The following is an 11009-nucleotide window of genomic DNA, read 5'->3' on the forward strand; positions in this document are numbered from 1 at the left end:
CAGAGCACGTGCTTTTTACTAGTGTTTTGAAAAACGTGAATTTTTGACTGGAGATTTATTATAATAAATAATAAAACATTGTATTTTCATTAAAAATATGTTAAAATAATTTTTTTACGATGCTATATGATATATATATATATATATATTACTATTAAATTTAATAATTAATACACTTTGTGGGAAAACAATTGTGCTCTGTTTATATGTTATCTTTCGCGCCACTTGCTGACGCAGTCAAATAACCGTCATCTTCTCTCTGCGCCATGAGCCGGCAACTTGTCCTTCACACCGCCCTCATCCTCCTCCTCCAGGTTGCCGCCGCCGCCGAAACCCCGCCACCACATCCATCTGCGTGCGCCGACGAGCTGGTAACCTTCACGACATGTCTCCCATACGTCTCCGTCTCCCCCAACAACCTCACCGAATCTCCTCCCCCTCAGTGCTGCGACGACATTTCCACTGCTTTTTCCTCTGGATCCGCCGTATGCCTGTGTTATTTCCTCCTCCGACCTGGAATGCTTGGATTTCCGCTCAATTCCTCGAAGCTGATGACTCTCACTTCTGTATGTCCCGCGAAGCATCACGATTCCGAGGCTAATTTCTCGCTGGAGACTCTGTGTTCAGGTTTGATCTCAATAACTTGTTCTTTAGTGTGCTAACTTTGATCTGGTCTTTTACTTCTCTATTTTTGTTTCACAATTTTTATTTTAGCAATTTGCACCTCTGTTTCCCTCAATTGCTCATTTTCAGTATAATGTGTACATGAACTGGAAATTTATAGGTTAATTTCATTACGAATTTCTGGAAAGTTCTTCAGATTCTTGTTAATAAATAGTTGAATATATTGAGAATTTCCGGTTTTAGTTTCTGCGTTAAATTCCACAGTTCTTTATTTCGTACTTCTGGGCTCTTTTACTCTGCAGAATCCGCTGCCTTGCCTCCTCTTCAGGCAATAACAGGTCATTTCCATATCTTTCTTCCTGTTTGATGTGCTAAAATTATGTGCTTTAACACTTGTAGCTATTTTATCAATCAGGTCCTGGTCGATCCACTCCACGCGATTCTGGTAAAAATCTTTACATTTTGTAATTACTTTGGGCATTTATCTTCATGGAAGAGAGATCCCTGTAGGAAGTTTGTTTGTAACAAGTTCATCTTATTGGAATTTGACCTATATAAACGTATTGGTTACGTGAAATCTGTGTCACGGATAGATAAGTTCCAGTTATTTTAATTTCCGAAATCGTTTTCAAGTAAATAAAAAGCAAGAACATGTTCCGGGTAAATCAAATAAGAACATATTGGGAAGATGAAATACCACTTGTCCCATGTCAAAATATGTGATTGATAAATCTTGTTTGCCAACTAGTTCTACTTCTTAGTGAAATGAATTCGTTGGTGGAGTTTTAGAACGCCATAAACTTCCCATTAAGGATCCATCAAAAACTGTCACAAAGTTTGGTGTAGAACACAGAAAATGAAACCATTCTATGCTAAGAAACAATTCAACCCCGAAAACTGAAGACAGAGGCGTTGAAACATGAAATTTTAATTTAATTTGTTGATGCATTTAAACTCATGGATAGACAAAATTATTACTTCAGATGATTTGCGAAAAGGTGTTATTCAAGAAAATATGTTTACAATTCATAGGAAAAAAGTTACATGAGAAAATTGCAATTAAACTTATGAACAATTCTCCTATGAATATTCACATGACATGAGTAGAATAACCGAGGAACAATTTGGCTGAGTAGTTCATATAAGTAGAGCTTTTAAGTTTTGATACATCAGAAGGTCAGATTGCAAAACATCTTGAAAATTCTGAATTTCCACACCTACTATTCAGGTGCTAATGTCTCTCCTCCGTCGCCACCTTTGATGGGTTTGCCCCAACAATCACCCAGTGGCAGTTCATTACCTCCAGAAGCTGATGATGCTGACTTGCCGACTCAACCACCACCATCAACAACTGTGTTTCTTTCGTTCGCAACAGAAGGTTTTCGCAACTTCCATCAGGTAAAGACTTTGCCCATGAAGCTTATTTTCCTCATTTACATTTTAAAACTTATGTGAGCACCAAGTTTGAGTTGGAAATGTATAAATAAATTCTGAAAGTTTGTCCTTGTACATGATATAGTTTCTGCATAAAAGAACTCAGTTTTTGTTTACTTTTCTTTTGCTATAGGATTCAGTCCTAACTTAATACAATGTTTATTTTCAATTATCTAGTGCTAATGAGCTTTGCATCTTTATTCCAAAGTTTATCAAAACTTGCATGTAAGTGGGTTTGTTGGATTAATCATAAGTCAGCCCCATAACATGCACATTAGTTTATGCATAGCACGTAGGTGAGGAGAACTAGAGAGCTAAAACATAAGTTTAAAAAACGATTAATTTTATACAGGGTATTGGTCATTTTACAAAGGTCCTACACTTTTTGCCATAATCCGCTCAATATTAACAACACAAGGAGTGTATACGACAATAAATAAAATATAAATAACATACCGTTTTTTTTTCTCCCTTTTTGTTGGGCAAAATCCCGGTTCAGTCATAAATGTTTGGACACATTTTTTGTTCAGTCCTAAATGTTTGGACGTTCCCGGTTTGGTTCTAAATGTTTCTCAAAAGTTCCCGGTTCAGTCCTAAATGTTTATACGTTCCCGGTTTGGTCCTAAATGTTTCCCAAAAGTTCCCGGTTCAGTCCTAAAAATTTTTACATTGCCGATTTCATGCCAAATATTTCTCAAAAGTTCCCGGTTTGATCATTTCATCTACTTGTGTGTTAAAACTAACACCGCGTAGTGTTATATAATTTATGATTGAGTTTTATATTATTTATTATATATTTAACATTAAACAAGTTGTAAATAAAATACAAATTTATTAGAGTTTTTATCCAAATTTAAATCAATTTTACACAATGTTCAAAATAAAAATATTAAATTTATGATGCTAAAAAATAAAAACTTAAATAAAATAAACAAAACTTGAAAAATTAAAATTTAATGATGTTATTTCACATTTTTATTAATTTTGTTATATTCTCTTCATGATGGTTGCACATTTAAAAAAAAAATTGGAGGTTGAAAAAAGATATATATCTTTTTAAAACTCTTTTTATAATTTAAAAAGTTAGTATTTGAAAAAAAATTACTATTAAATAAAACTTAATTTCATATCACTACTTCAACGGTGGTCAAATAATTCATTATATTTTCTCAATTGTTAAGCATAAATATTCTTTTCTTGAAAAATTTGTTGAAATTTTCAAATATTTTGTGAAATAAGTAATACTAGTTATTTGCTAAAACATTTGTTTATTTGTTTGTGATTGATAATGTTTTTAACTATAAGATTGCATGGTTCAATTATTTTTTTATTCTATAATTTTATTTTGTATAATTTATATTATATTTTCATTTGAAAGAAATTTTTGTTCAATTATTATTATTATTATTATTATTATTATTATTATTATTATTATTATTAGCTTCTATTTTATTTAACTTTGTCTTTTGTTTGTAAGTATTTTTTTATTACGCTTTGTTTGTAGATGGAAGGACCAAATCGAGAACTTTTGGAAAATATTTAGGACGAAATCTTGAACGTAAAACATTTAGGACTAAACTGAAAACTTTTTAAAACATTTGAGACCAAATAGGGAACATAAAAACATTTAGGACTGAACCGGGAATTTTTGGAAAACATATGGGACCAAACCGGGAACATTGAAACATTTAGGACTAAACCGGAAATGTGTTCAAACATTTAGGACTGAACCGGGATTTTTCCCCTTTTTGTTTAACACAAAAACTTCTATAACACAATTTTACGAGTCAATTTTATGAGGCAAACTCATAAAAAAAATATTATTTTTCACTATACATGAAAAACCATGTTAGCCTATTAATTAAATGGCTCTTTTTAAAAACTTTGTACCTCTAGCACAGTTTTTAGCCCGCTTTTATTTATTTCTTTCATTACTCATTTTAGATCATGGAGTTTGACGATTGTTATGAAAAAATATTTTGCTAAAATACTTGATAACTTCTTGATTGATTTATTAGTTTTAACACTTTTTTTAATAATAAATCTTTATAAATTTTGATTATAATAGAGCTAGCTAGTAACCGTTTAATTAAATAGCCATATATCATTTAAAAAATTGAGATGGGAAATATTAGCAAAAGCCACTTGATATACACAACAATAGTCATATTCTTTTGGTCTTTTTCTTTATTTTTCTTTTCTGATTTCTCTTTTTTTTTTTTTTTGTTAGAATGTATGATGAATGTGAAAATAACAAAACATATTTATTTAATACATGATACATGATAACTTACTAAAGACTTTTTAACAATTTTTTTTTAAAGAAAGATAGGTATATGTGAATTGTGAGGTTTCTTTTTCAATCATTATTATTCAAGTACTTATTAGATTGATTTGGATGTGGAAATATGGTAGCTTTGATTAAATTTGATTATTAAATCGATTATTTTTCGTACATAATATTTGAATTTAATTAAGAATTTAGGCATATTAGATGCACAAAACTTGAAACTCTGTGATAAGATGGGTATGCAACGATTTTCTTGCTAATTACATGTTTTGCATAAAAATATTGTGGCTTATATTTAAACCAAACTTCAACAAGCATCATACAATTACCTGTTGCTAGTGTGGCACACCAGTCTATTCAATGATGATAAAAATATTTGCCGCTGAAAAAGTTTCAATTTACCGTGGCAAAAGGGCCAAAGGGGTATATTGCAGAAAAGAAACCACGCCTGTAAGTTTATAACTTTCAAATTTTATAAAATTGAGCAAGGATCTCGTGACATGGTTTAACAGATTTATATATGTTAAATGGTTTGACTTAATTTTTTTTTTATTTGTATGAAAAATAATATTTTTTCAATGAATCGAGCCAATCAAAACTATATCTTATAAAATTTACCTCTAAAACGATGTCATTAGAGTTTTTGTAGCTAAAATTTTCTTTAAAATTTTTTAACCCAATTGTGTATTAATATTTAAAGGTAAAACCAAACCCAAAAAAAAAAAAGAAAAAGACTAGCTAATTAAAAAAAATTTAATGAGCAAATGAATTAAGAAGCACTATGCTGTTTAATTAAAGATTTTTTTTTTATTATTATTATTTTACATTCATCTCCAGTATCTTTAATAAATTTGAAAATTTTAAATGCCGGAGAGGTGAATGCCAAAATCTATTTAAATAACAATAGTCCCTTATACTATAATATATAAAACTAAATCAACATTTAAAAATATCAAATCGAAAATGAGATTTCTAATATAATAAAATGATGTGTATCATTGAAGTGCTTTAAACAAGGGGAAAAAGGGATGAATGGAAAAGGAGTTTAAAGTCGTGACTCGTCTCCCAAATCAGCTGGCAATATCTGAAATCTGTCTCTTTTACTTTGTAAATGTAGCATTTCCCTAAATAATTAGTGTGAAAGTCATTTTTGTTTAACTTTCCAGAGAAAAAGAAAAGGCTCGTTCTCAGACAATTCAGTAATGTGTAGATAGATGGGAAGCAACCAAGGAAACCACTTTCCAGTAAAATCACTGGCCAGGCACACGAGCAGGTGTATTGATAGGATGTTCACAACATATTTTTATATCGGAAAATACGCTCTTCGCGTGTCGACTCGTAGAACAGAAACAGATGACTAACATTCTGTTAATATTAGTGGGCGTGCCTTGGATTCGTCCTCCTTTGTTTAGAACAAATGGGAAATGGCAATGGCTTTCTCAAGAATCTCTAATCTTCACGAGTAAAATCGCACCTGCCGTTCTTGATTCTCCAATGTTTTAGTATGCCATCCTGTGTGAAAATATCTGTTTGTTAATGGAGTCGTGCCTGATGAGATAAGGTGTTCTTTTTAACAGATAATTTGTATGGAGAATGAGTTGATATAAAGAACATTTTTTCGTAGCGAATTTCGAGTAACATTGAACATGGTACCTGACCATGGAGAGCCACGAGAGTTTGAATTGATCTGGGGGGGGTGAGAAACTGTCGTTCTTGAGATAGCAGCTTGAGTCCAAATCAAGATGACGCCACTAAGGAAGCAAACGGTGGTCAAAGGTTAATCGAGCCCCATCGTTCGCGTGACAGTAATATTCATATGCAATTTGCATCTGAAATTGGACAAAGTATAGTAAGACAAATTATATGTGACAAGCATACAAGAGATGTAACAAAGAATCCAAACCAAACAATGAAAAGTTATTGTTAAAGTGAAAAAGGTAAGGGCTCACCTTTCTTGGTTAATGAGCAAAGAAGTGTCCCCATCATCCTTGAGGTTGAGTTTCTTGAAAATGATCATCGCCTGGATTCGGCGGGACCGACAACTAAAGGTGCATAAGAAAAAAGCTTCAAAGCATAAGCCAGACTTGGAAACAAGACAATTATGATGGTTAGACTATGAATCAATTTCAAAAGAAAGAGTTGAGTGGCTGAGGGATCTTAAGATAAACATGGCGTGCAGATGTTATACGTGCGTACCATGTATGAAATGTCGACTCTATCCTCAAAAAAAGCTGAGTTCAGTATAACCATGTGAGTCAGGTAACAGCTCCTCCACCTCAATTCGTGGCCTCGAACTCATGCTTTTCTTTAACCTGTTCGGAACTGATTCAATTTCAGCCCAAAACAGGCTCAAAACTGGTCTATGATCAGAAAACCTAGATTCCCCTCGAACATAGGACAACTGCTGAAGCCCACTTCCATACCACAAAATTCGATCACACCTTCGAATTCAAAAGTACCCCAGATCAGCTCTTTGCTTCGCAAATGAGGTGATATTGAAATATACTAAATCTCGTCTAACAATATTTACCATGCAGGTGTTCGTCGTTTCTCCTTCAGGTTTGTAACATCACCAGCATAGCTGTCTGAATTATGTGAGTACTTGTACGTTGGTGGAAAATATATCCTTCCTTCGTTCCAACCCTCGAAAACTCGACCTCCTCTCTGCTCTATTCTCAGCTGGCAAGAAGAAATGTTCAATAATGTGCTATTCATCATGTCGCATAATGATTAAGATAATGTTGTATAGAAAATAATAGATATTATACTTGATCTTTTTCTAACAAGGCTCTCCAGTTCTGCATTTCAATAAGAGCTTTGGCTGAGCGGAAAGGCAGTGCTACTCGGTAGTTCAAATCTCCGAGCCAAAAAATGCGGCTACATGAAAATTTATCTTCGGGTAAATGAAACTTACCGAGAAAAAATCATTCAATTTAAAACAAAGTGTCTCCACATTCTCATTCTTTCTGTAGTTGTCTCAATTTTTTAATTATAAAAATATTGTGTTGGTTAGGCTGTCTTACTCATGTTCAAGAATGGTCTCTGGGGATTTCTCATCATCGAGTGTATTAACTCTAGGGAATCTTGTTTTCCGTAAAATCTCCATAACATCAGCGTTTCTGCGCAGCTCATCACCATCCTTCTGACCCGATGTCAAGTGACTGCACACAAAGCAAAGGCTAGTCTGATGCAACAATATGCTGATCGAAATAGATCCCTACAACAAAAGCACAGTGCTGCAGCAATTACAAGAACTTTCATGAAAACGTGGAAAAGACTAGTGCTTTTAGTGCATTTGGACTACCTTATTTCCGAGATAACCCATTAATCCACGACCAACACAAGAAATCTTAATGCTCCGAACGTGTTCTCTCAACTCACTTCGAATCCAAACGGCCAAAAAAATCCCAACCATTTGCTTACTTGCAACTAGAGAGTATCTTGAATGTTCAGGTAACACACATGCATCCCAACCATTAGTGCATGAATCCTCGACCGAAAAATCCTCATCTAAACCCCAGGTAGAGAAATCACTAGGCCTTTGACCCCAAGAATAGTCACTTGGCCTGCAACTCAAATACTCATTGCCTGGCTGTGGAGCTGGCGAATAGTCACTGGGATAGTGAGCAGAAGAATAATCGCTCAGTCTCCGACTAGATGAACAGTCACTTGGCCTGTAACCCCATCTCATTGTTGGGTCGAAGTCACTAGCTCTATGACCACATATTACACCGTCAGAAACACTTAATCGCCTCTCAAGACGAGGTTGGCGGACCAAAATGTCATTCTCCATTCTCCTATAATGAGGAGTCTGAAAAGAGCGACGATGGAAAAAGCTTGAGCCTTTACCGCTGGCTGATCCCTCAAAATCCGCATTCCACTCGACAATAGGATCAGGCATAGGTGATGGTGTATAGTAACCACTGCCTCCAATATTGCCAGGGGCATCATTCAATGTTTTTTTAATAATAGCCAGCCACTTTTTGGCAGGGCCATTGTCCTCGGCACCAAGAATATTACCGGCATTCAGAGGAACTATTTCTTGAAATCTATTTTTAAAAAAAATGTTTTAAAAAAAAGTTAATAAAAACGTCATTTGAGGAAAGACGCAAAGTTGGATTTATGTCAAGGCATGAATCATGATTCAAAAGCATACCCGAGCACATATATGTCAACGGGAGGTGCAGAATGTAGCCAATTATCTAAGTCCATATTGCTTGGTGGTGATTTTCCTCCCACATTCCATGTTGACACAAAGATGCTGCTCCATATAAGTGGTTGACATATAAATTTATCAGAAAGTTGATAAAGCTGAGAAAGTGGAGACTATCTACGAATGAACACTAACCTATATTTCTGGATATTTATTATCTGAGGATGATCAAGATAGCCGCTCCCTCGCCGATGGGAACGTGATCGGGAAAAGGAATGCTCTGTATTCTTAGCTGATTCTTCTGCAAACCAATTGGGACAATCTCTTCAATATCATCATAGTAAAAGAAATGAAAAAAAAAACTATCCAAATGAACAATGTTAATGTTTGACATCCACATTACATAATCGTAAATCATATAATTTTTATCAGAATTTCATTGTTAATTAAAATTCTGGGGGTACCTGTAACAAGTTCGAAAGAATGAAAATAGCCAAAATACTGACCAAGTTTGCTTTTCTTGATAGTAGACGGCTCCCTTTCTGAGAATCTTTTCCTCCATTCCACATCTCCACCTTAATTTATTCATTATGAACAATAAATTACAAATTACATCTTGTAAAGTAGAATCAAAACCATAATTAAACAAGAATCCAAAAACGAAAAGGACATCGATTGAAATTTGAAATACAGTAGCCAATAAGTAGCATATTGTCCCAATATTGAACTGGTGAAATAAGAAAGAAAAAAGGTCTGAAATGAAGAAATAAAACAGGAGCCAGATTTGATTGTTTTATAAGATACACAAGACAAATCCATTAGAGACAAACCAATAGAATACAAAAAAATCTTGAAATTGTTGTCTTCCGTTGGCTTAGTCATAACCAATCCTCAACCACTCCGTGAAAATTAAATATTGTGTAAATGACACAAGATATGACAAAATTACCAGAAAACAGACACTAACTATAACCAAAAAATAGTGGAGATAATATTAAATAAAAAAAGATTTCAACTCTAACCAAATTTCGATGACAAATTCTCAAAATCATAAAAGAAGGCAGATACTCACCTTCATATGCAACTTCATGAGCTTGAAAATCCTCACTTTTGGACTTGATTCTGAACCATTTTCTGATCAATTTCTTTGACCACGAGAGCTTCACAATTACATGAATAAATAACAAATTCATCAAAAAAATCCAAAGTAAAAAAATCCCATTTTTCAGGAAATTATAAACGAGGGGTGAGAAACTAATTTACAAACAAAAACCTTGCTTTTCTTGGAATTTCCATCGTTCATTGTTCCGCCTATTTCTTCATGAGGTACTTACTCTACATAATCCCTTCCCAACAAACTCTGATCTTGATTTGAGAGTAAAACAAAGTCCCCAAAAAGGCAAAAAAAAAATAATAATCCCCAAAGTTCACAACTTTATAAACTAATATTCAACAACTTCCACACCTCGAATCTCATGCAAAAAAGTGGTCAAATCCCAAATATCCACTTCCAATTTTCTTCAAATATCTCAGCAAATACTCAGTTCAAAAGCATCCTAGTTTCTGGCCATCTCACCATGCATCCCCCAATGCAAGATTGCACCTTTTTTCTGTTATTCGCAAATACTACAAACATATAGACACAGAAACTGAGAAGCAAGAGCCCAAACCCAGAAATTAAATTCAATTCTTTAATCACCAAAAAGAAGATGTAAAAGCTAACTCAAGAACCAACCAATGCATCAATCAAAGTGATATATAGGGGGAAAAAGTGGGAGTTGAGGTATCCTTTTCTCTTTTCTTGAAACGCAGCATCTTTACTCAGCAGCAAAATTCTTGGAAGACCAAAAAATATATATTTTTAGATGAATATATATTGATTTTAAAGAAAGAAACAGTAACATAACTCCAGACAAACTCTCTCTCACACAACGTACCCACATTCTTGTGTGTTGTGTGTTGTTGGCTTTCTCTTTTATTTCCCGAAGCCCAAGGTCGTCCCAGAATGGAGGGGCAACGGGCATGCCTAAAACGACTGGGGCAGTTGCCCGGAGATGGCCACAAATTGGTCATATAATATATTAGTATTACACCTTCCGTTTCGTTGATATAGTTCTATTTTTTTATCTTTTTTTTTTTTGAAGAAATAGTTCTATTTTTTTTCAAACTATATAAAAAATTAATGAAAAACAAATTATATATAAGTTATTTATTTTAATCTTATTTAATTCATTCGAGAATAATTCTATATTATTTTAAGACATATTTAATAGGGTACATTGGTAAAATAGTAGGAAAATAATGTTAAATATAATACAAGTCTATATATTTGAAAGTTTATATATTTGAAACAAATAAAAAAAAGATTTTTTTTAAGAATTTTGTTTGTAATCAAATGTTTTCGCACAAAATCCCTAATTATCCCGTCACGCATTTTTCTACTACATCTCAGATATTTCTATTTTGTAATGTGACGAAATTTTAGCTTTTGCATATTCAATATATATA

The 11009-nt window shown here is 33.5% G+C and overlaps 2 protein-coding genes across 3 annotated transcripts; one reads left to right on the forward strand and one right to left on the reverse strand.

Annotated features, from left to right (window-relative positions):
- Positions 1-260: 260 nt before the first annotated feature.
- On the forward strand, positions 261-2079 carry LOC140864340 (non-specific lipid transfer protein GPI-anchored 25). Its single transcript, XM_073268477.1, has 4 exons — positions 261-627; positions 927-962; positions 1040-1069; positions 1853-2079. Exons 1-4 carry the CDS (start codon positions 267-269, stop codon positions 2077-2079), a joined length of 654 nt encoding a protein of 217 aa, XP_073124578.1. The 5' UTR covers positions 261-266.
- Positions 2080-5331: 3252 nt separating this feature from the next.
- LOC140874526 (type IV inositol polyphosphate 5-phosphatase 7-like) lies at positions 5332-10419 on the reverse strand. 2 transcript variants are annotated; one of them, XM_073277906.1, is made up of 14 exons: positions 10237-10419; positions 9775-10127; positions 9574-9661; positions 9008-9076; positions 8697-8802; positions 8505-8609; positions 7653-8397; positions 7372-7565; positions 7117-7225; positions 6879-7027; positions 6545-6789; positions 6298-6390; positions 6002-6177; positions 5332-5860 (listed from the first exon to the last, which is right to left on the reverse strand). In XM_073277906.1, the coding sequence occupies exons 2-11, from the start codon at positions 9802-9804 to the stop codon at positions 6570-6572; spliced, it is 1815 nt and encodes a 604-aa protein (XP_073134007.1). In that variant the 5' UTR covers positions 9805-10127; positions 10237-10419; the 3' UTR covers positions 5332-5860; positions 6002-6177; positions 6298-6390; positions 6545-6569. The 2 variants fall into 2 exon arrangements, with proteins under 2 accessions (XP_073134007.1, XP_073133948.1); XM_073277847.1 differs by having other exon boundaries at positions 9775-10419.
- Positions 10420-11009: the final 590 nt, after the last annotated feature.

The sequence above is a fragment of the Henckelia pumila genome, chromosome 1 (assembly GCF_033568475.1).
Source record: "Henckelia pumila isolate YLH828 chromosome 1, ASM3356847v2, whole genome shotgun sequence".
NCBI lineage: Eukaryota > Viridiplantae > Streptophyta > Magnoliopsida > Lamiales > Gesneriaceae > Henckelia > Henckelia pumila.

Coding starts and splice junctions, on each gene's coding strand:
- LOC140874526 (XM_073277906.1), bottom strand. CDS start 9,804: ATGAACGATGGAAATTCCAAGAAAAGCAAG. Junction 7,566..7,652: donor TGGGTTATCTCGGAAATAAG/GTAGTCCAAATG, acceptor CTTTTGTTGTAG/GGATCTATTTCGATCAGCAT. Junction 7,226..7,371: donor GAGACCATTCTTGAACATGA/GTAAGACAGCCT, acceptor ATTTTCATGTAG/CCGCATTTTTTGGCTCGGAG.
- LOC140864340 (XM_073268477.1), top strand. CDS start 267: ATGAGCCGGCAACTTGTCCTTCACACCGCCCTCATCCTCCTCCTCCAG. Junction 963..1,039: donor TCCTCTTCAGGCAATAACAG/GTCATTTCCATA, acceptor TTTATCAATCAG/GTCCTGGTCGATCCACTCCA. Junction 1,070..1,852: donor ATCCACTCCACGCGATTCTG/GTAAAAATCTTT, acceptor CCTACTATTCAG/GTGCTAATGTCTCTCCTCCG.